This window comes from Manis javanica, chromosome 14, assembly GCF_040802235.1.
Source record: "Manis javanica isolate MJ-LG chromosome 14, MJ_LKY, whole genome shotgun sequence".
Lineage (NCBI taxonomy): Eukaryota > Metazoa > Chordata > Mammalia > Pholidota > Manidae > Manis > Manis javanica.
This window is the reverse complement of record NC_133169.1, coordinates 93,755,769-93,780,376: the sequence shown is the minus strand read 5'-3', so window position 1 is coordinate 93,780,376 and position 24,608 is coordinate 93,755,769. Positions and strand designations below refer to the sequence as shown.

At 49.5% G+C, this 24,608-nt stretch overlaps 1 protein-coding gene across 10 annotated transcripts in view; it reads left to right on the top strand.

Moving 5' to 3' along the window:
- The window catches only part of SH3TC2 (SH3 domain and tetratricopeptide repeats 2), a 54,000-nt gene extending 31,358 nt beyond the window's left edge, over nt 1–22,642 (top strand). For 6 of the 10 annotated variants that reach the window (XM_073222000.1, XM_073221998.1, XM_073221999.1 and 3 more), the window contains 9 exons: nt 1,367–1,500; nt 4,492–4,533; nt 4,656–6,353; nt 6,458–6,638; nt 14,715–14,865; nt 16,794–16,916; nt 18,109–18,259; nt 20,031–20,227; nt 21,728–22,642. In XM_073222000.1, the coding sequence (XP_073078101.1) occupies nt 1,367–1,500; nt 4,492–4,533; nt 4,656–6,353; nt 6,458–6,638; nt 14,715–14,865; nt 16,794–16,916; nt 18,109–18,259; nt 20,031–20,227; nt 21,728–21,919 (2,869 nt within the window). In that variant the 3' untranslated portion in view covers nt 21,920–22,642. Of the gene's footprint in view, nt 1–1,366; nt 1,501–4,491; nt 4,534–4,655; nt 6,354–6,457; nt 6,639–14,714; nt 14,866–15,946; nt 16,101–16,793; nt 16,917–18,108; nt 18,260–19,066; nt 20,228–21,727 lie in introns of those variants that run through there. The other 4 variants (XR_005057994.2, XM_073222001.1, XR_005057995.2 and 1 more) reach the window with 4 other exon arrangements.
- The last annotated feature ends 1,966 nt before the right edge of the window (nt 22,643–24,608 follow it).

Below are 24,608 nucleotides of genomic sequence, written 5' to 3'. Positions count from 1 at the left end.
TTTGGGGTCATATAATTCTTTTTCTCTCCGATGAGTTTCATTGTAGATTTCAGTTAGATGTCCTTCTGAGGATGGACACTCTCATGGTGCTGGGGAGAATCTGGAGGTCAGACCAGAGAGACAGGGGTTCAGTAGGTGTTGTGGAGGAAAGAGCCCTGGGCCAGATGTCAGGATGCAGCTTCGGTGCCAGTTCTGCCACTAACTAGTGGTGTGACCTTGAGCAGCTCATATTAGCTGCCAGTTTTCTCATCACTAGCTTTATCTGAGCTCTGGGGACAAAGGGTAAGTGGCAGACCACAGCATTCCCATCCCCATCTTCCCCTCAACCCTGCTTTAACTAGAGAAGCCCCTCTTACATCCTGCTCTGTCGCCTCCCAACCACTGACTTCATTTTCTTGTGCCTTTGTTTCTTCCTCTGTAAAGAAGGGATCAGAATAGTAGCTCCATCATAGGGCAATTGTGTGGATTGAATGGGATAACAGTGTCTGATTCATAATAGGCCCCTGGAAGTGTTAGCTGTTGTTAACTCTTGGGCTTCTAAGTTACTTTTATTTGAAAAATTGATCTTGAGGTTAAAAAAAACACACTTTATTTGGAGCTGAGAGAAATCTTAAGAATCATTCAGATACTGGACTGAATACTTTCTAAGGCACTTCTGATTTTCAAATTCTTTGATTCTGTAACGATCTCTAGTGGAGCTAATTAGTCTGTACAATAGAGCTACTGCAAAGGTTTCTATTACTTACAGTCATTTCTTCAAGCCCTGGCCCAGCCTCTATCCACTTGCCACCCTCTAGCCTGCCATTTCTCTCTTAGTAATGCTCCATAATGCTGTTATTCTGTGTCATAGAACCAGATGTCAACAATTGTGAAATGTCCCCTCTGACCCACAGTCAAACTTTCTTCGTTGTTCCTCTAGATTGTGTCACCTGTTCCTAGTGTTTTCTTGAAATGACCTGACAAAAAACTTTTTTAATGGTCTCTTTCCAACCCTTACATTTAGGGCTGCCAATTCTTATTTCTCCCATTAAAAATGGGCACCACGGAGTCTAAAAGAAAGGGTTGAGAGAAGGGGCTTTGTTTTTCTTGGGAGATGGAGTTTTAACAGGAGGGGCGTTTTCATTCCCATTTGACCTCTTCAGCAACTACATAGCTTGCTTCTCCATGGACAGGACACTAACAGCTCTCCTTCCCTGGAAGTATAAATAAATGCATCATACGACAGTGAGATGAGGAGTCTGAGGTCAGCTATGGCAAATGGGTTGATGGCTTCTCTATGTCCTTCACCATGTACAAGGGTGGAGAGGGGACGGCCTGTGTCTGGAGCCTTGCACTGATCCATGTCCATGTCTTTGCCTCAATGCAGGAGCAAGAACTCAGCCTTTTTCAGTGATGAGGAAAGATGTTCTCTGTGGGTCCTGGGAAGTGACAGGAGATCTGAGTGTGCCAGCTTCCTCCACACGCTTGCTCGCACTGACATAGCATCTGTCTACCGGCTTAGTGAGTGTTTGTCCCTCAGTCCCTTGGAAAGCCCACGTTCCTCAAGATTAAGAGAGTGTTTCTAACTAGGAGTAGAATACCTCTAAAATCTAATCCCATGCATGAATTTGGGGCTATGATCACTATTCAGCAGATGACCGGGATCATATTGAATTAGCAGCATTTTCACTTTAGATTTCAGACAGTTCTGAGGTTGCGTGGGCCTTTTTGCCTAGAAACAATGAGATCAAATGAAACCAACTCAGCTATAGAGCATGGAAGGTCAGCCGTATTGAAGATACAACATAATCTCGGAGATGAAAATGTCCTGATTTGTGTTAGGCCCCAAAACTTCCTTCAAGGGCTGAAGTAGGGCTAGGTCCCCAAAAGATAAAGGTGGGGCTGTAGAATGTTACAGCAGAAAGGACCCTAAGTGATGATTTCTCCTCTTATTTTACCGATTGGGGAACTGAGGCCTGGGCCAGGATAAGAACTGCCCTTCCCCATTTTATAGGCAGGACAATCCCTACTTTACCACACTGCCCGGGTGCAGAATGACATTGAGCTGTTGGGTGGGTCAGCCTTGGGTGGGTGAGGGGCCTCTGAGCCTAGCAGTTTGCAGCAGCATCTGACTGAGGGAATGAATGACACTCTTTTCTTTTATTCTGGGAAGGAAGCATTTTCACCCACTGACAGTGGTTTGAGGAAGGATTCTTGTTTCTACCATTTCTTCAGTGATGGTATCCACTCCTGTGTGGCCAGATTTGATGGGGCACATTTCCTGGGCATAACCAGAGATTCTGCAGAAGGCCCCCTCGGGCCAGCTCTCAGGAGCAGCGGTGGGAGTTGAAGTCTTTCTCCGCGCACACGGAGCATTGTGGAGAGCACCTAGCCCACGAGTCAGCTCCGGCGCTGCAGAGCCTTCTCGCCCCAAGCAGATCACACTCCCCCTCCCCTGCCCCTGCCAGGCTGAAACAGGAAGCTGTAGCTGAGGGTACTGCCTGGTAGGCAGGGGCTGAGGTCTGAAAATCAAGGACTATCGGGTTGTGCCCTGGGGTAGCGTGGCCCACAGACGTGGATCCCAGGCATCTGCTACCTGCAGATCCAATTGTTGGGAGAGATTAAGGAGCAGGTCCCAGGGAGCCTGTTGCTTCTTACCTGGAGACCAGGAGGGCAGCTCTGCTGGATGCAGGGATGCACCTCCTGGTTGCACAGGCTGAAGAGGCATCCCATTGGCAAGTTCCAGCTCCCCCAAGGCCTGGGGAAAGAGCACCTATCTCTGATTCCTCCTTCTGAGGGAGCACTGTCTTGACGCTCATGCACCATTTGTGCTCTCAGAAGTGCTGACCCAGAGGAACTGGCTGCAGTTAGACTGGTGCTTGTCCTCAATGTCAGTGGGGGCCGGGGTGCGTGGACAGCTCTCCAGAGCCCAGATCTCTAGTTCTCCTGGGTTTGGTGGTGGGCCTGTCTCCCTTTAGCAGGGGTACAGGTCTCAAGGGTCTGTAGTGCCACTCACAGAAAAAGCCGTCCCCAGATAATAGCAGACAGAGGCTGGACTTGGTGAGATGCCTGCTGTTCTCCAAGTTCACTAGAGAACTTAGGGTGAGGACACAAGGGGTGGCTGCTTCTTGGCCAGGAAGAGATGGCGTCTTCTCTCCCGCAGCCCCTGTCCTGTGGAGCAAGAATGTGGCGCCCAAATCAAACGAATATTCATATTTGACCTGATTGTTTATAGTTCATAATGCGTGATCAAAACCGAAAGTTTCTGTGATGACTGCCCTTGTACTGTTCACCATGTAAGAACTTATTCACTATGTAAGAATTCGTTTACAATGTAAGAACTTGTTCGTTATGCTTCAGAAGATTAGAGACTGTTGAGAATTAGGCTTGGGGTTGATTAATGACTGTGCATTGAGTCCTCTATACAGAATTTTATTGTTGTTAACAACCATTTGATCAATAAATATGGAGATGCCCTCTCAAAAAAAAAAAAAGAATGTGGCCCCCACCTCCACTGGTCCACTTCAGCCAAGAGGGTTCACTTGCTGGCAAACCTCCAGCAGGGCTGGTTCCACCTTTGCGACATCAGGTGGCTGTACCTGGGCACCCTGGTGTCTGTGAACCCTCTTTTACCTCTGACGGTGCCTTTTCGGTCTCCTTCGCTGGCCCCTATCTGCCAGCGAATGTTGATGCTCTTTGAGTCATTCATAGCTGCCCCCCGTTGTCCCCCCAGATGCTTTGCTTTCCCCCCCAAACGCTTCTCCTGGGACTTCGACACTTCCTCATGACTTGCTGTGGGTCACAATCTGTATTCGCAAGTCTACACATTTTTCCTAAGCTCCAGATCTATTCCATTCTCTGCCTAGAGCTCCTGCAAGTACCTCAAACTCAAGATGCCTAGAACTGTGTGCAAGACTGTCTCTTCTTCCACCTCATCCCACTAAGTCACTTCAGGGAACAAAACTAGGACCCTTGCCCAGACGCTTCTTTCCTTTCTTCGTGATTCACATTTGGTGCCCTAGTCCTGCCGAAGCACAGTGTGTGCACTAATGCCATGTCTGTTGAGTGGGCAGGTGATGAATGAACAAGAAAGGAAGAAGGAATCCCATACATACAGAACCGGGCCATGGCGCCACGTGCCACAGAGAGCGCTGATGTGGCAGTCTGCTCGCTGCTCTGTAGTAAACTTGCTGGGGGACTTGGGTTCCCGACTCCATCACCCCCACATCCCCCGCATCCCCCGGCCTCTGGGCACAGAGCCCGTGTTCCCAGCTGTCCTTCTCCGACTCCGGCTCCCATGTCATCTCGGTTCCTGACCATACAGGGAGTGGGTCACCAGGTCATCTCCAAGTCCCTGCGGCTCTGAGACTGATGGTGAGGGGAGGATTCTTAGGGACGCCTGAAGGGCTGAAACAGTCTCCGAAGGGCCCACTGGTTGGGTGTACACCTGCAGGCATGGGCAGGGTGGCCCATTCTGACTTAACACCAGGTCTGTCCTTCATCTCCATCCAGGTGGGTTTGAATCCATCCAGAATCTTCCAAATGATCTGAGCGGTGAGTAGCAATCCTGCCGAACATGGCTCCGGTGCTTCGGGGCAGCATCCTGTCCTCTGCCAAGAGCTGGCCAGCAGAGCTGCCGGAGCTTGAGGTCACTCAGTTCTGCCTATCCCTTACAGTGCCCCGACCCGACGGCCTCCAGGAGGCCAGGCCTCGTGGAGCCTGGGAGGAGCAGCAGGCTGTGGGCCCCAGACAGTCCAGCAGCTCCGAGGAGTCCAACCCGGAGGAGGAGCTCCTCTCCGCCGCCTCAGACAGCTACCATCTGCCAGAGCCCGATGGCCTTGATGACCCAGAGCTGCTCATGGACCTGAACACTGGCCTGGAGGAGGAGGAGGCTGAGAACTTCACCCCCATACTGGTTTTTCTGGATCACGAGGGTTATGCCAACCACCTTAAGAGCCTCTACGATTTCTCCTTCTCTTTCCTCACATCTTCATTTTACAGCTTCTCTGAGGAGGATGAGCTTGTGGCCTACCTGGAGGCCTCGAGGAAGTGGGCCAAGCGCAGCCACATGACCTGGGCCCATGCCCGGCTCTGCTTCCTCCTGGGTCGGCTGAGTGTCAGGAAGGTCAAGCTCTCTCAGGCCAGGGTGTACTTTGAGGAGGCCATCCACATTCTCAACGGGGCATTTGAGGACCTGCCGTTGGTGGCTGCTCTGTACATCAACGTGGCTGCCATCTACCTGAGGCAGAGGCTGAGGCATCAAAGCTCTGCCCTGCTGGAAAAGGCAGGTGCCCTGCTGGCCTGTCTGCCAGACCGTGAGTCTAGCGCCAAGAATGAGCTGGACGTGGTGGCCTATGTGCTGCGCCGGGGCATTGCGGCTGGCAGCTGCCCCCTGGAGGCCAGGGCCTGCTTTCTGGCCACCCAGCTGCTCCTGCGCCTGGGCCGGCATGAGGAGGTTCTGCCATTTGTGGAGCGCCTGCACCTCCTCTGCGGACACCCTCCTGCCTCCGATGCCGCAGCCACCCTCTTGAGCTTTCTATATGATAAGAAATATCTTCCACACCTTGCAGTGGCCTCTGTCCGGCAGCGTGGTATACAGAGTGTCCAAGGGACGTCCCTTCCGATTTGGCAGCTCCGCCTGCTTCTCCAGAACACCACCAAGCTCCTTGGAGTTCCCTCCCCAAGCCAGGGTGAAGTTTCTGCCCTGGCCTGCCCCGCGCTCAGGCAGGCGCTGGCTGCCTGTGAAGAGTGGGCTGACAGGAGAACCCAGAGGGCCGTGTGTCTCATCCTCTCCAGAGTGTACCTGCAGCATAGGTCTCCTGATGGTGCCATCCACTTCCTGAGCCAAGGCTTGGTGCTGGGGCAGCTGCTGGGTGCACAGGAAGCCTTTGAGTCTTCCCTATGCCTGGCATGGGCCTATCTCTTAGCCAACCAGGCGAAGAAGGCTTTGGACCTCCTTGAGCCACTCCTAACCTCCCTGAAGGAGACGGAGAGTATTACCCAAAAGGGGGTGGTCCATAACCTCCTGGGACTTGCACTTCAAGGTGAAGGCCACGTGAACAGGGCAGCCAAGAGCTATCTTTGGGCCTTGAGCAGAGCCCAGGAGATGGGGAATTTGCGTAACCAGGCCGTGGCTTTGGCCAATCTTGGCCACCTGACCCTTAAGTCCTGGGCTCAGCAGCCGGCCAGGGACTATCTTCTGCAGTCTGTCCGACTCTATTCTGAACTCCAGGCCAGCATGGAGACAGAAATGGAATTAGTACAGGTGCTTCTCTGGTTGGCCCAGGTTCTCGTGTATGGACGCCAGCTGGCCAGTAGCCGCCTTTGTTATGAAATGGCGTTGCTGTTTGGCTTGAGGCACGGACACCTAAAGAGTGAGTATGCCCTGCGCTGCAGGAGGCTTCGGGGAAGTGTTAGAGCGTGCTTTGCCCTTGTCCTGTCTCAGGTGATCTCATTCATGTCCCTGCTTTATGTTCAGGTCAGCTTCAGGTCACCAAATCCCTCTGCCATTTCTACAGCTCTGTGTCCCCGAACCCCGAGGCATGCATCACCTACCACGAGCACTGGCTGGCCCTGGCTCAGCAACTCAGGGACAGGGAGATGGAGGGAAGGCTGCTGGAGTCCCTCGGGCAGCTCTACCGGAACCTGAACACAGCCCGGTGAGTCCAGGCTCAGGAACAGTCCTAGAAACAGCTTTCTGCCTTAAGGAGAAGCGGTATCCTTTCTCTCAGGACACCAAGTCCAGATGCTCATGTTATATTTATGGCATCACTGAAAAGAACATGGGTTTTGCAGTGTAAACCCAGTGCCATCTATCACTTACTAGCTGGGTGACTTTGGGCAAGTTATTTAATTTTTCCACCCCTCAGCTTCCTCATCAAAGGAGATTCATGTTGGCATCTATCACATAGTATCATTATGAGGAGTAAATGCATTAATGCCCACAGAACACTTGGAACAGTGCCTGATATGCAGAAAGGGCTCAGTAATGTTGGCTTTGTTACAATTACTTGGGTGTTGCCATAACAACCCACCAGTGACCATGGCTGAGGAGGGTGCGTGATTCAGAGAGGTGGCAGTTTATTCCAAGAACTGGAACCCGCAGTTGGTCTTTGGCACCTGAGGACGTTTGGAATTAGAGAAATGACATGAGAGAAAATCACTCCCCTGAATGCAGGGGTGTAAAATTTCACTATAAAAAAAGTTTGATTGGAAATTCACCTTTAAAATAAAATTGGAAATGATGAAACTAAGTTTATTTTCACCTTTTAGTTAAGAGACTTAGGTTACAACTTCAACTATGCACTGAGGCCTAGAATAAACAAAAAAGTGGTGATGAATGTTTAGCCTGTGCTGACAAAGTTGTGTAAGAGCACAATGAACCGGCTTTTGTTTTGTGAGGAACTTCATCAGTCTCTTAAAAAGGCTGATTTTTTTTGCAAAAGTATACCAGAATTTAACTGTTTTACCCAAGGCATCTTTTAACCCTTTGATATTTAAATCATTCTAACCAGGGATGTATCCGGCCATCCCCAATTGATTCTTTCTTCCCTGATCTAATCTGTTTAACCTGAATTTGTCAGTGGCCAGTCTGCAGTCCTGCTTTCTAATAAGCCTCTCGTTGATTGCATTAAATTCTGCATTGTTTGCAAGATACTCAATTTTGTTTTGCAGCAGATTAGCCTCGTAGCATTGTATCCATAATTATAAATGACCTCTAGAATAGGGCAGGGATAATTGGTGGTGTTGAGCAGAGAGAGGTGGTTGAGGAGAAGCTAATTAAATGATGATTTTTGCTTCTCTAGGCAACATGATAACCTTGGGCACTTGGACTAGCAGATCATTAGTAATCCGATAACGAATTCCCTCTCTCTCTCTCTCCACCACTGTCTCCCTCTCTCTCACCCTTTAACTCCTAGAAGAATCGGATGTCCTCTAAACCTCCCATTGTCTGCCTTCCATCCCAGGGAGGAATTTCGGATCCTTGCAGAATGTGAAGGGACAGGAGTCCTGGTCCTTGCCCTGCACTGCTTCCTTTCCAGGACCCTGTAGGAATGTCCTTTCATTGAGGAACGTATTTTTGGAGGTCCTTACTCCATTGTTCTGAAAGGTGACCTACATTAGGATGTTTTAATCCCAGTATTCTGTAAATCTAAACTCTGAGATTTTGGTTTGCATAATTGGAAGGAAATAAATATTCACTTCTCCTGCTTTACTACCAACAGGAGTGACACAAAGGGGAAGATTGGGAAGTGCCTTGGGTGTCAGAGGAAACTCCTGCAAGCATCAGATCATGATTTCTGCAGAAAGCTTAGTTCATCCAGAACAGGTTATAATGCAGTGTTCAGTCAGCATACATAAATCATCTTCTCGTACAGAGCACTGAGGGGAAAAAAAGAACAAAGAGCAGCTCACAGACACAGGTAAACGGGTGTTTCCCCACACCTGGAGCTAGTTACTGTAATTGAAGTGTAAGCTTCCTGGTAGCTGAGGTAAAAAGGTGATAGCATATGAGGTTCTCACTGTCTGATAAAAGAACATAAGTCACTGTATTTGTTGGAGTGAATCTTTTCCTGGCAGGAATTTCTAGGAGGAATTTATTAAATGGGTCTTGATGGAATGGACAGATTTCTTCAACTAAACTCCCCCCAGGGGCTTTCCATTCTCACAAAGCTCAAAGCCATAGCAGGAAGGCAGAAAGTGCTCGCGGGTGCTCGCGGGTGCCCTGACAGGCGTCTGTGGGGGCAGATTCAGAGGGAAAAGAGAAAAACACTCTCTGCTAAGGGCTGAGGGAATCCGTCAGGAAGGTTTCTTGGAGGTGGTGGGTAGCCTGTGAGAAGGAGGCCCTTGAGGGATGAGTGAGGTTTTGAAAAGTGAAGACGACTTAGAGAATAGCCGCCTTGCCAATGGGTTTCAGCCCCCGGCAAGTTTCCTATGGATTCAGGGAGACCGGAAAATGACAGCGGTGGCAGGCCAGTCACTAGAATGCCAACAGCTCAGAGCAAGTCTGCAGGCAGCAAGCCCGTCCCTGCCTCTGGGCCTTTCTGCCCACAGCCATCTCAGTCTCTGTCCTCTGCTCTGCTCTCCTGCAGCCCTGCAGCCCTGCAGCTCAGACTGAGTGCAGCAGCCCAGAGCACTGGGCAGAACTCTTTATATAGAGTCTGTAACAATGCGTTGCCCACACGTGTGTAGTGAGCAAGCCATCCAGGGCCAGGTGAGAATCCTGGCCACAAGAACGTTCACTTTATCCACAATAGCCCTTCAGGCAGAGGGCACAGCAGAGCTGTGGAGAGGTGGGGACGCATTTGAAAGATATTCAGTAGGTTTAACAGGCTGAGTTTGATGTTCAGCTGCATATGGGTAGTGACTCCGACCTGCTCCCTAGGAGAGGATGTGAAGTTTGGGTGGGGGCAGGGGGAGGCTGCAGGGAGCCTTCTGGACGTGTACAGGGAGCTCTCACAGTGAAAATGGGAGTCGCAGTAGTGACTGAAGGTGTCCAGTGAGCACACACTGCCTACCCAGCCGTGTATAAACTGTACAAGGTGGGAAGTGTCGTAGAAAGTGAGTGCTAGCGAGGCCAAGGGACTGCATGAGGCCAGACAGAAGGACTGTCACCCAGTCTGAGTGTAGAACAGGAGTCGGCAAACTTTTTAGTAAAACTTCAGCTAGAAAATGTTTTAGGCTTTGTGGGCCATGTGGTCTCTGTCACAGATACTCCACTCTGCACTTGTGGCTTGAAAACAGCCATAGACAATATGTAAATGAATGAGTGTGGCTGTGTTCCAGTAAGATTTTATTTATAAAAGCAAGTGGAAGGCTGTACTGGGAACAGGGCCGTAATGTACCAACCCCTGGGTAGAGTGCCTAATCTCAACTGCTTTGCATGTATTGTACCTGTTCAGCGAATAATTTCACCCTAAGTAGGTATATAGGTGTGGATGACGGCCGTGTAGTGAAACCTCCGGGAACTGCATGGCTGAGAATGGCCTCGTTTTCCGCCTGGTCTGACTCCCGCCTGCTCCAGAGAGTGCGGACTGCTTTGTTTCACTGCTATTAGGCCAGATCTCCGACTCCTCAATTTAAGGTGTTTTTCACTGTCTTTTGCTGCTTTTCTACTCATTTTAATTCCTCCTTTTTGAAAGATTTTCTCTAGGATTTAGAGGTGGAGAATAGTTGGAGAGGACAAGTAGAGGGTGAAAACTTTGGCCCAGTCTTAGGGTTTTTGCCCTCTGACCCTTGTCTGACCTCCCTTCCCCTCCCTTCAGTCTTGCTGCTACCTGGCAGCTCGTCTGGGGGTCTCTCCCTGCTCACTAGGGGAAACCTCAGCCTGGACGGGGGAGGGTCCTTGACTCTGGGCAAGAAAGAACTCTGTAAACAGGTCAGAGGAGTGCAGGTAAGGAAGGAATTCATTAAAGCAAGAGCAGCAGGGAATGGCAGCTGCCGTGCAGACAGCAGAGAGCAGGAGAGTGCAGAGGGGAAGAGGGAAAGTCCTCCTTCTAGGGCAGATCCCTTGCCAGCTCTGAAAGCCAGGGTCACATGGTGTCCTGTGTCCTCATGGATCTGCACAGCGTGGGGACTGGCCCCTACGACCCCAGGAACTGGGGGAGCCATGGAGCATGGGATGGAGGGAGATTATGTCCTGAGAACTTTCCAAAGAAAGGAGATTTTCATGTAGGCTATGAAGAGCAGATTGTACAGCTGCGGTTCCGTCCATGTCACCCAGGCAGTGGGAACTTGCAGGCCCAAATTTGAGCTCTTAGTAGCCCCTTCCTACTTACAGGGAGTAAAGCAGAGACAGAATGGAGACTTGGAAATAAAAGGAAACAACAAAGACACAAAATGCAATGATATGAGCAGTGAGAAGGCTTTATTTGGAAGTACACACTTAAAGAAAGGAAAGTGCAGGCGTCCTCAGAGAGGAGGTGCGCTGAAAGGTTGGGAATTCTGTTTTTTACGGCTTCCAAGCATGGGCAGAGGGCAGCGGGGGGTCGTTGGGCATGGGTTTGACTTGTGGTCTCAAGGTGCTTATCTCTGGTGAGAGACACCATGCCTCCTCTCCTCCGTTATCAGTCCTCCCACTGATTCTGCTAAATAAGCCCAACAGGAGGGGTTTATTTACCTTGTTCTTCCCAAAGATAGTGGTTACCCTCAAGCAGTGAGGACAGGTCAGTTAAGACTGCTTGCTCTGCCTTAAGGTAGGCTGTCGGCTGATACTAAAGAGTATGTTAGGAATCTTACTTCTGAACACTCTGCTTTTTAAAGTGGACTCTTAGTGTTAGGATGGAGTTCCTCCTGTTCTTACTACACTGTTTATACCTCAGCATTTTTCATCATAGGCAGGAAAAGTTAATCATGGTGCTTGTCCCCTGTCCCTGCGCCACCTCATTGCTATCTCTGCCTCCAGGGTGACAGACAGCTGCAGAATCTAGTTTGATGAAGCTCTTCAACTCCTCGAGGGTTGGGGCCTTTGGGGAGTCTCGTCTTCTGTCTTTAGGTGACATAGTACAGCCTGTCCCCTTGCTCTAGGGCTGATCTGAGGTGGGGCAGTGTCCATGAGAACTCCGTGACTCTTCTGAACCCACTCAACAAATATTTACTGAGCATTTACTATGGCTACAAAACTGGACAAGGAGATCGGTTCAGGAAACAGGCCTTACACACAATCACCAAAGGTACCATATAAATTATGGTAATTGTCACAAAAGATGCACATCCTATTTTTAGGAAGAAGAAATGCCTTGCACACCTACGTCCTGACAAAATAATGATTCTTTGCACATGAATACAATAGTAGTCCAGAAGTTATTACTCCTGGCTTTTATTCTTATTCTTGTTTCTTATTCCTGTGGAACTTAAAATACAAATGCTTCAATGTTTGGTTTTCAAAATAGCTGATAGGACTAATCCCTAACATTTCTGTAATCCTAAACAAGGAAATAATTGTTTTGACGACTTGCAGTCATTTGATCGCAAGGCTAGGATGTACTTCACTACTCCACTTTTGCAGGTGAGGAAACTTTGTTCAAGATTTGAGATAGCTTATGTCCTTCAAAACTTGCAGTTGTTAAAGGGGTACATGAAGTCAAAGTCGTCCCCTCTGCTGATTGCTGGGCTGGAGATTGAGTGCTGCCTGAGGCTGTGTGTGGAGGCTCTGGAATTAGATTTTCAGGCTTCCATCCTGCTTTGAACACGGTTTACTGCGCTGTTCCCATCACTTACCCTTTTTGAGCCTTATTTCTCCCATTTGTAAAATGGGTTTCATAATCTCTTCCTTAGTGCTGCTGTGATGATTAAATGAGAGCATGCGTGTGAAGTCCCTAACCCACGCTAAGTGCTCGATAAACGTCAGATAACGATTACTGACACTATTACTACAAGAGAAACAGCAGGAAGCTCAACATAAAGCCGTAGAAACAAACAGCGCACGCTTGGATAAGCTTAAAAGAACCCACTGGGTTTCTTTACTTGCAAGTGGTCTAAGAATCCTCATGGCTTAGGATTTTGGAGGATTAAATGAGAGAATATATACTGAAAATTTCTACCCCATCACTTGGCACAGGGTCAGCCTTCAGTGAGTGGCAGTTCTTATTATAGAAACAGGACAGAACTGTTTCCCAGAGGCTGGGCTCTGGCCAGAGGTCAGACACTCCTCCAGGCAGGGCAGGGGTCTGGAAAGCCCCAGAGGGGGTTGGGAGGAAGAAGTCTGGGAATGCAGGTGTATCAGGGTCACCTGGCCGCAGGCTCATGGCTCATGTTCAGGCAAGAAGTGAAAAATAAGGACTCAGCTGCAGAGACTAAACTTAGGGGACGGGAAAACGGAGAAAAAGGGAGTTGGAGAGGACACGAGACACCACAGCAGGCTCAGGTGTAGGTGGTCCAGGAATGCACAAGATTTGAGGTGAAGGCTGAACGGACACAGCTCACCAGCCATGCCCCGTGCTTCCTGTGATCTGGGAGCTGAGCCGCACCTGGAGCTCCCTGCCGGTGCCTGGAGCAGCTGGGATGCTGGGCCGGTCCAGGCCGAGCCAGGGGCTCATCTGGGGGCAATGCAGCACAGTCACTGGCAAATGTGAACAAATGGGGCGGTGAAGGGTGATAGGGAAGACCCGAGGGAGCTGGAGACCACCTCCCTTTAGAACACAAGGCACTTGTTTTTACTGGAGGTCATGGATCAGGTGTCAGTCTTGGTGGGAGGCAGTGGTCTTCGGAAAACCATCCCCGGGCAAGGAGTCTGGGTGGGTAGCAAGTAGCTGGGACTCCGCAAGTCCTACCTTTCCTCCATGGGATGCTTTCTGGAAAGAAATACTGATCTCATCCTGTCAGTGAGCTCAGCACGAAAAGCTCCAAGAGGAAGATGCCTCAGGTGGCTTCTCTGTAGTGACCTGACTCTTGTTCCTGGGGTTCGGGAGAAAACAACCATAGCCTAAGGGTCTTCTAGGGTCACCCGGGCATGGGGGCTGAGTTGCCCTTGAGATGGTAACCATTTGCTAAGACCTCCGAACTGCTTGTAGACTTGTCTGATGGTGATCAATGCTTCTAGAAAGATTTTCATAGTTTGGTGAGCTGGTTCTCAAGCACTGGTGTGCATAAGTGTAATCTGGACTTCTCTTAGAAATCCAGATTCCTGGCTTGCAGCTGTAATGGTGCTGATAAGTCAGGCCGAGGCAGCCCCAGGAATCCGTGTTTAATAAGCTCCCAGGTAATGAGGATGCAGGCGAGCCGTGACCCACACTGAGAGGACTGTGGGTGTTGAGGGATGAGTCCTGGGCTGGGGCTCGGGAGAAGGCAGTTCTAGCCTCGGATCCTCCCCTAGGTGCTGTGCAACCTTGTGTGAGTTACTTCCCACCCTGTTTCTTCTATAAAAGAAGGGAGTTGGACTAGGTCAGCAAGTCTCAACCAAGCTGTATAACAGAGTCACAGTTGATGAGCTTTGACAAAATGCTGGTGCCTGAGCCACCCCCACCAGAGTGTTCCAGACCAGCACACCATGTCAGTGTTGGTGTCACGTTGCCTGGGTACGTATGTATAAAAAGCTTTTGGGTGGCTGGTCACTGCTGGAGCTGAGAGCTGCTGTCTAGAGGGTGCCCAGGGCTCCTTATCTAGAATTCCTAATCTGCACAGTGCTGCATTTCCCGTGCCTCACCTCCCATTGTTCTGTCATGGGCACAGAGTTTTCTACATAAAACAACACTCCAGATGATTATAGTATTCCATTTAGCACCAACCTTTTAAAATTTAGTTGCCCTTCTTTGATTTTTCTTCTTAAAACATCAAAATATTTCTGATGACTTAAAGTTAGCACTGTGGTCATTCATTTGTGCATTTATTCAATAAATGTGTATTTGTTATTCAATCTGTGTTAGGTGCTTATGAAAAAACTGTTATAGTGCAGTAGAAAGATGGCTGGACCATGGGCCAGTAATAAGAGTAACGATAACTTACATTTGAGCATTCACTTACTCTATGGTGGGCACTGTTCCAAGAATTCTAGCTTTATTATCTTACTTAATCCTCACAATGATCCTCTGAGGCTGGTACAATTGTATTACATGTGGGGAAACTAAGGCACAGAGAGGTTCTGTGCTTTCTCCAGGTTGCACAGCTGATCAAAGTCCTGGACCTCGTGCGATCTGGGGCAATGTCGTTCCCTCCCAGAGCCTCGGTCCACGCCTCTGCTGAGTGGCTCTGATGCCCCTTCAAGCTCTCACACCTTGGGGGCCATGCTTGCCCTCCAGGTCGCTCAGGAGGTCCCTCACCTGCATCAAGGAGAGCCTGCGAATCTTCATCGACCTTGGGGAACAAGACAAGGCTGCCGAGGCCTGGCTCGCGGCTGGGCGACTCCACTACCTCATGCAGGAGGACGAGCCGGTGGAGCTGTACCTGCAGGTAGGCCTCCCACAGTGCCTTGGGCCTCCCGGGAGGCCACTGTACCCACCAAAGTGACCAGCTGCAACAAGGGAGAGGGGGTGTCTATGCCAGGGCCCTGGAGGGAGGGCTGATACCGGGACGCTCCGGACACAAGATGGAGACTGGTGGCTTGGAAGGCTGAGTGCAGGTGGCAAACGGTCAGTCCCTGAGTCCCATATACAACTGTGAGTTTCAAGGAATGTGGTGAAGACCCCCTCACCTGTCATGTCACGTATTTCTGCCTTTCCAAAGCTCGACACACACCTTGACTTCAGTGTTGTGCTGCAATTTGAGGTAAGATGGATGTGTGCAGGGTGTTTACATTATTGTTCTCTTATGATTTTTTCATTTACATACCTTTAATTCTGAGATACAGGGTAGTGTACATTAAAGGCCTCAGTTTTGGAGTGAGACAGGCCTGGAGTCAAATTACAGGGCCATTAATTATGGGCTGTGTGATCCTGGGCTCTCTACGAGTTTCTCCTGGGGAACTCTATCTCTTAGGGTAAGGATTAGATACATCACTTGCATAGTAAATGCACATGCAAAGTAAGCCTTTACTAAGTGCTGGGGACTCAGTACATGCTTAATAAATAACATCTCCTTGGGGATGGCCGTCGTCATTACTATTATCTGCACAGAGCTGACACTCTGGTGCTAATGAGAAGCTTTGTTCCATCAAATATATGCTTGCTATCTTTTCTTCCTTCCCACTTCTTATCTTCTCCCTTTTTACTTCTCCTAACTCTATTATTATTATTATTATCCTCATTACATGCAGCAAGAGTTTCTACTGAAATTCCCATTTTACAGATGTGGCTCAGTGAGGCTTGCCCAAGGCTGTACAGCTAATATGTGGTGAAAGTTTGACTTACAGCCTGACTCTCAGCCTCTGCACTGTTCTGCCCTGGGGTTTTAGGGTTTTCAGAGAGCAGACATTTTGGTCTTGCCTTTCTTTCTCCAGGAACAGAGGCCCAGAGGGGCCTTTTTGGGTTGTTCCTTGATTGGCAGCAGAGCCTCCCAACTACAGGACCCCATCTCGCCACCTCTCTCTCTGTAGGTGTTTTTGCAATAGCAGTAACTGTGGGGGCTCCAGCAACTCGCTGGCCAGACCTGGTCCCAGGCCCATCCATCCATAGACTGCCACCTAACTCGATGTTCCGCCTGGTCATTCTCTCCCTAAGGCTATTTGAGGTCCTGTAGCTGGACTGCAGGTACTACGCTGCATTTTCTACCTTTGACCTCTGCACATTTTGTTTAGATGCACTGTGCAGTGACTTGCAGAGATGAAGAGGCCATGGGGGCTTGGGAGGGTATTGGGCTGGAAAACTCTTAGCATTTGCTTATCAGAGGCGAGCACATTGATGTGAACTTGGAGAAGTTCCTTACACTTTCTGAGCCTCAGTTTCAACATCTGGGAAGTGTAGGTGCTGGATGAGATCAGTTTTCCAAACGTCAGTTATTTATACAGCAAATGCATGCTTTTGCCATGTCCATGTACCTTCTGAACCATGATTGACTTATTTTTCTTTGACTCAACTTCAAGTCAGTTTAACTTTTTATACTAGGTAATGCTATCTGAAATCACAGGTTTTGAGGTATTTTTAATCTTTTTTTCCTAAACACACTAACATAAATTCATAACTATTAAAATATAAAGTGGTTTTCTAAGTATACAGCTAAAAATCATTTCTAAGGCCACCAAAGTAATCTTTCATATTACAGTGGGGATATACCAGACTAGAGAATCTCAAAGGTTTCTTCCCAGACATGTGAACGTGGAAGGTGGTTTAGAGTTCAAGGGACATCAGCAGAGTTAAACTCGGTGGTCGGGGTCTCAGTCTTGCCAGTCCTGGGCATTTGGAAGCCCTTCTCTTCACCCTGACGGCCATCTCTGTCCCGCCCAGGCAGCCATCCAGAAAGCCCTGAAGTTAGAAGAGCCCAGCCTGGCTCTCAAACTCTATGAAGAAGCAGGTGACGTGTTCTTCAACGGGACCCGCCACAGGCATCGCGCAGTGGAGTATTACCGAGTGAGTCCTGGCCTGGGTGGCGTGCCCACCCAGGTCCTGGCACAAATGTGGGCAGGGCCACACGGCCAGGGCCCCTTTCATTCTCTCGCTGGTGTTTCTTTTTCTTCCTTTCCTCATCCAGTGCCCACATGCTCTCCGTCTCTTCAGTCTTTTGGGCTGTCAAAGATAAACTGTCATTCTCAGGCTTGATAAATTATCCTTCCTGGGAGAATGCACCATAATAATTATACCTCTTGAGTGTATGGTACTTTACTTTACAGTTTGTAGCATACTTCCATGTCTGCCAGAATGTTCCTATGGGCCACTAGCAGCAGGCTGGAAGGTGGCTGGCCCGTGAATGAGCGCTTGTTTTACGCTGGTTTTATTAAGTATACATAAACATCTATTTTAAAAAATTTAAAATGTGTAATACCAGCTCATCAAATCCATGCTTTCACAGATATTATGGCAAAAGATGAGGCAAGATAATAAAAGACAGTTAACTTAAGAAATAATACCAATTAAATAATTGTCCAGGTGTTAATTTGGCATGTCAAAATCATAGTTGTTGTTCATCACTGACTGAAGTTGGGGAAATCTTACTATCTTTTTTGACCCTAAAATTTCACTTATTCAAATGTTCATTCATTTGCTTGTTTGGTTGTTCGTTAAATCATCAACCATTTATCAAGGAACCTGATATGCGCCAGCACCAAGGTAGGGGCAGAGAGAACAGGAGGCCCGGCACTGACTATTAAGGCATCGCCATGTGCACTTTACAGAAGGGGAAACACAAGGCTCAGGGAGGTGAAGTGACTTGCCTACAATTCAGTCATAAAGAGTAATAGAAATGACCATTTATTGGGCAATCTCAGACATTACGCACGTACTCCGTGGATGTGCTTTGTAGATAGCTCTGTGCGCGCTAAGGGAGCACATGGCGGGTGGTGAATGACTCGCCCTGTGCCCTTGGGAAAAGTCATGCTTCCTTTCCCGCTCTCAGTCGTAGGAGGCCTGGTGACCTTTGGTTCTTCCACTCCTAAGATCTGGGCAGAGAAGGCAAGAGCGAGGGCCAGGAGAGTGGACCGAGGGAAGCCATGCATGGGAACACAGCCGTCCCGCTGACCCCTGCCCGGGGCTGTCAGGCTCCCGGAGTGTGGTCTGCACCGATGACTCCTAGCTAGGCTGAGCATGCCGGTGCCTCTCTTCCCAGGGTGGGGCTGTTCCTTTGGCAAGGAGGGTGAAGGCTGTGAGAACCGAGCTCCGGGTTTTCAACAAGCTGACGGAGCTGCAAATCAGCCTGGGAGGCTATGAGAAGGCTTTGGAATCTGCCATCCTGGCGGCCAGACTCAGCACAGTCACAGGTAGGTGGTCCCAGCGGCCTGGCCTGTTGATGGGAGGGATAAACTCCTCCAAGCAGGGACAACAAAGCAGTAGCCACACAGGTTCCGGGATCGTACTGAGCGGGTTACAATCCCGGGTCCAACTGCCAGGGTGATCTCACTTAAGTAAGCTGCTTCACATCTGTAAGCCTCAGGATTGCCCCTGGCAAATGAGGATTACAGATAGCACCCACCTCGTGCAGTTGTTCGGAAGACCAAAATGATCGCCCATGCACAACTAGCACAGCGCTTGGCACACGTCAGTTCTTGATAAGGGTCACCTGTGCCACACTAACAATTACAGAACAGTTGACATTATTCCCGAGTATAGGGTAACTGTTATTTTATCCTATGCACAGACAATGCCCCTGTTACCAAAGGACTATGCCCTAAATTTTTAATTGGCTGAGTATTAGTCAAAAGTTTTCCCCATGGAAATGAAATGTAAATGAAGGTCAGAAGCCCACAAACTTAACTCACTATGTAGCTGAAATAGCTTACATTTACCACAAAATCTAGAGGGAAACAATATAAGTCATTAGAATAAAAGGCAGAATAAAAAAAGATTAAAAAATAGTCAATCATGGATGTTGGTGGTTGAAGAAAAGCAGGCTTGATTAGAGAAGGCTTGATCAGATGCAGGGAAAATGGAGTCTTCTGCAGTGATTCAGGAAGGGACTTCTGGGCATTCTCAAGGGTGTGAGAGGTGGATGGCACTGGACTTTATTGTATCTAATTGCCTTTCAGAGCTCTCTCTCTCCCCTCTTCCTACCTTTCTCTTTACTGCAGAAAACCTTATCTGAGCTCCTGTCTGCTGTCTCAGGAAGGGCCCTGGGAGCCCCAGGCAGCTCCCTCTCAGAACTCTCTCGCCTCCCCTGGACGGAAGCTGAAAGGAGGCGAAATCCGCCGTCTCAGGCATTTCCCTGTGACTGGATTGTTCTATATCAGAGAGCTTTTTCCCTTGGATTTTCTTTTCAATTTTGACTTTTGGCCCTTTGAAGCTTAAAAATGATGCTTTTAGATAGCATCAAACAGCCACCTTACAAATATTCCAGAAACACAATTAGAAGCCTTTGTTCCCTTCAAAAGGCCACTTTGTATTAAAGGAGTTGGCTATAAAAACAGCAAGCTAAGGAAAAATGAAAACAACAAACCGCAGAACATTAGACACCAAGTTTCCAAAGCTAAGCATGGGTTCAAGGTGACTGGGTCTCTGGTTATCTGAGACTGCAAGCGGGTAAGGAAGGCGGAGGGTGAGGGCTGCTGCTGGCAGCCCCGAGAACTCTCTGGGGAGAGAACCTTTGATGTGGAGGGGACGTTTGTTGCGCATAGTTACTCATAAAAAATTCTGCGCTACTCCATCAAGCTAGTCTTACCACCCTGGGATTTGGAAATGGTTATTTCCCAGAACCTTGAGTTACAGTGACATCTGTAATGAAAAGCTCTCGCCAGCAGTCATCCCAGAAAACCTTGGCCAGCACACCTCCTCGAAGCAGGCTCTCTCCAGGAGCCTGTTTTCTTTTGGGGCACTTACCATAGGCGTAATTTTACATTTGTGGGATTGTTTAGAGAGTGTCCAGGCCCTTTGGGACAGCAAAGCCTCACGAGGGCAGGGACCTCTTCTGCTCTGCTCCCTGTGTCCCAAGCACAGGGTCTGACACCTAGGAGACCTCCATTTGCAGAGAATGAATGAGTGACAGGGTGCTGTGAATGGCTGGCCTCAGGATCTCCCTCTCGGTCTTCCTATCCCTAGGAGATCAGAGGCAGGAGCGGGTGGCCTTCCACCGTCTGGCCACGGTGTACTACTCCCTGCATATGTACGAGATGGCTGAGGACTGCTATCTGAAGACCCTGTCCCTCTGTCCGCCCTGGCTGCAGAGTCCCCAGGAGGCCCTGTACTACGCGAAGGTGTACCACCGCCTGGGCCGGCTCACTTTCTACCAGCTGAAGGTGAGTCTTGACTGTTGCAGGGAGTCTCCTGGCACAGGGTGGGGAGTGGCTCTGCTGGGAACACAATCTCTTTCTGCTCGGCCACATGAGAGACCTCAGAGAGGCTTCCATCTCTGCTGCAGAGACAGAGCATGGCTCCTCTTTTTCTCGCCCTTCTACGATTTCTGCAGCCACTTTATCTGCCAGGTACTTCTGGCATATTTCCTGGTGCCTGTGAGCTTCTCAAGGGCCTGTGAAAATACACGAGACCCAAAACAAAAGAACTGTAAGCTCCAAAATTAAAATAAAAATGAATGCTTAACTGTAATCTACAAAATGTTATAGATTAACTAGTCAGTTGCAAGTCACTTCTTACACAGTTACATAAAACTCCATTTTAGGAGAAATCTGGATGCATGTTCATATGTTGCAGATGATGAGGTGTGGAGTGTTGGAACGTAAGCCTGCCTAGGACCCAGGAAGGCCTCAGCCCTGATTCTCCGGTTTGCTCTGCTGGAGTTGAAGCCAGAACTTTTTGTTTTTCCAGCCACTTGTAGGGCTGTTGGTGGTCTGAGCTTTTGTTACGATCCTGGCCCTTTCAGTCCGTCCCTGGGCATCGGCCCCAGGTCCCTGCTCCAGCATGATCCTTAATCTCTTAATGCTCGTCTCAGTCATGCCTGTTTGGCCTCCAGGGGTTCCTTGGGGCGGCTCTGCTGTCTTTTTCTTACTTGCCAGACATTGTTTCTGGCCTGAATTAATTATTGGCTTATGAGGGTTAATGGGAACCAGACATTCCTTTTGGAGTCTCACCCAAAGAAGCATCTGTTCTTTAACCCTGCAGTGTGGGGGGATGCAGTGGGGACGGCAGGGTAGTGGAGTGCTTCCCGGCCATCTTCCTCTGTCCCATGGCTCCCTGGACGTGGGTTAGGGCCAAAGTGGACATGATCTGATTGAATCAACCAAGGGCTCTAGAGATTGCAAGGGAATAGCTCAGCTCAAAGTAGCTTAAGCGAAAAAGGCAATTTATTGGGTCAAGTAACTGGGAAGTTCAGGTATAAATTTAGTTTCAGGGAGTTCTGGAGGTTGGTACTCAACTGTTACCATGGATTTCCCCACCTCTCTTTGTATTTCTCGGCTCTGTTTGTTTCCACTTGTCTCTGTTTCTTGGTCTCCTTCCCCCCCAGCGACTGGGGGCTCAAGCCCATACCTAGAAGGGTGAGGGACCAGAATCCTTGCTAGGTTGCCCTGAAAGGTCCCCGGGAATGACTGTCATAGGCCAGCCTGCGTGTTGACACATCCTCGAAGCACTGCCTGTGCCTGGGAGGAGGGCCCTGTGGTCAGCAGCTTCCTGGACTGGAGTGGGAACCAGAGTCCCTTCAATGCCAGGGAACTGGGAGAAGGGGTGGCACAGCATGCTGGGTAGACATAAGCTGGAGGTCCCAGACTTCCCGGTGCTGCCTCCAGTCTCTCCTGGAAGCTCGCTAATTCTGTCTCTTCTTTGCCCCCACGCCATGGGGTTAGGATGCCCACGATGCCACCAAGTACTTGTGGCTGGCCCTGGCAGCAGCGGCTTTGCTGGGGGACGAGGAGCTGCAGGGCACCATCAGGAGCAGGCTGGACAGCATCTGCCGGAGTCCCCTGTGGTGCAGCAGCCCACCTGGCTGCTCCTCAGAGAGGGCGCGATGGCTGAGTGGTGGGGGCCTGGCCCTCTGAGGACCGCGGGCCATATCAGACTGGCTGCCATGACAGAAGCTGCCGCCCTGCCCCAGGCTCCTAGACACTGATGTGGAGGGTCCGAGCCTGGTCCGTCTCCCCACCTTCCACTGGGAAGAACATGGCCCAGAGGCAGAGGCACGTATTCTGGGGAAGCCACACAAAAAGTGGTGACAGAGCAGCGCTGAGAAGTCCTGCCTGCGTGTCTAGAGCCTCTCCAGTAGACTGCAGCCCTCCTCTATATACAGCCTCTGGAATGCGCTTCCTTGACATGCAATTCTCCATGAGAACATGAGGAACCCGGCCCCTGGGAAACCCACCTCCTAACCCCAGTGAGAAATCAGACACTGCACTGGAGAGAAGTGGGCAGATTGGACTTTTTCCCTCACTGACTTTTCTCAGGGAAAGACCCCTCCCCTTGCCAGCAGAGAAACTTCTCTCTCTTCTGCCAAAGGAGGTGCCACACCTGCCTATAAGGACAGGCAGGCAGAATTCACCATGTTCTTAGTTCAAAAGACACAGCTCCGCAAGACCAGCTGGAACGTGCAGGGCATGGGGTCTGACCAGATTCGCCGTCTCCCTCCTCCCCTGAGGCTCTGCTTCCCCTAACCTCCCAGAAACCCCAGGGAAGCTTCCCAAGGGCCAAGGCTTAAAAACTGAGCAGTAAGAAATTATGATGTAAATTACATGTAAAGAGTGTATATTATTAAACATTGACACACATTTGTCTCCTTGATAATAGGGAGAGATGAGACTTGAAGGGCGGGCTAAACACCAAGGTGTCATCCTGATCTCAGGGCAGCACCTCAACGAAGCATCTCTATTCGCTGTCTTTCCCTGCAAAACACGTGTAATGGCTTGGCTGGCTCACTTGTTATCTCACAGTTTCTGTAGGAGGGTGGGAAACCAGGAGTGACTTAGCTGGGTTCTCTGGCTCCTCAAGGCTGTGGCTGCAGTCTTCTCAAGATCAGCAACCGAAGCGTCTACGTCCAAAGTCACATCGTTGTTGGCAGGATCCATTTCCTTGCTTGCTGCTGGCCAGAGGCTGCTCTCAGTCCCTGCCCTGTGGGCCTCTCCAGAGGGCAGCCTCCAACACCGCAGCCTGCTGCATCGGAGCCGGCAGTGAGAAGCACAGAGCAAGGGGAGGGGGTTGTGATCTTCCATTACTGACTCTCAGGAGGGACATCCGATCAGTTCTGCCTGTTCTCTTTGTCACAAGTGAGTCATGAGGTCCGATCCACATGGAAGCGGAGGAAACTACCAAGGGGGTGAATACCAGGGAGTCACTGGGGTCCATTTCTGCAGCTGCCTACCACAGTATCTGAGTGCTTTGATGATGGAATCGGGAGTTCTCTAGGGATGGGAACTCCAAGAAAGGTCCGACTGACTGAGCCAGCAGCATCGGTGTCGCTTGTAAGATTGTCTGAAATGCACATTTGGGAACCGCACCTAAGATATCTGGACCTGAACCTCTGGAGTCCAGAGCCCTGGCTTTACCTGCTCCCCAGGTAATGTTAATGCAAACAGAAGTGCAAGGAGCGTGGCTCTGGAACCCAGATTCTCAGGCTGTGTGCAAACCTGGGGAGCTGGCTGAAAATGAACGTTCTGGTTCTTACCCCAAACATTCTGATTCCGTAGGTCTGGGGGATGTCCCAGGAACATGCATTTTTAATGAGCACCTCAAGTGATCCTGACACTGGTGATTCACCCCTGCTCTGAAATGTGGCAACATACAAGAGATTCTAGCCAGATGGGTCACCACCTGAGGCCCAGCAGCTTGGATTTTACTGTCAAACTCTCTGCCCTGAATTTCTAGCTTCTTGGACCAACCAGACTGTTGGGGGTGGGGTGGGGTGGGATGAAAATGTTGAGTGAACACTGCATCTTCCAGTCACCAAGATATACACATCAGTGTATCTTATTTTCTCCTAAGAGCTTGGTAGTTATCAAAAAGCTTTCTATTCTAGAGTATTCTCCAGGAAGGAAGTGAAGTGACTAATCTACTACCATGGAAAATAGATGTGGTTTTTGCTTCCATCATAAACCGTAACATCTCTGAGCAGGGAGGGCTGCTGTGGATGAGTCGAACCTCGCATGCAGAGTCCTTTCAACAACATTCCTGTGAGGCAGGGAGGGCACATGCGTTCCAGAATCGTTACACATGTTATATTTGAAGGCTTGCTCGGCCCTGAGCCCGTGCCACAAATCGCTCTCCATTTGTCTCCTCGTTTGAACCATTCCCTCCCCTTCTCCGCACTGACCTCTTGCTCTCCTCTGGACAGACGCCAGTGTCTGTCCGTCGGAAAGTGTGCTTTCCATAACTGCACTAGGCTTTGGTGTTGGCTGGTGGGCAGAGAGCGCAGAGGGACGCAACTGTACTTGACATAATCTCATGTTGCATATGGTTTTTCTTCTTCCCAGCAAGCACATCTTACCTGTGACCCAGATTGAGTTTCTGATCAACTAAAACTTCTCATGCAAGCTTCTATGTGGCCAAATCTTCCTAAATCACTACATTTATGTATATTTAAGTGAAGGGCATTATATTTACTTATTTTACATTCCATTGGGAATTTTGGTTTACAATTTCTGATTCTGTACCTTTGGTTCACCTGTATATCTGGTAAATTTGTCTCTAACCAGATCAGTTATAAAAATGTTCAACACATTTCCAAAGACAAGGGTAGGA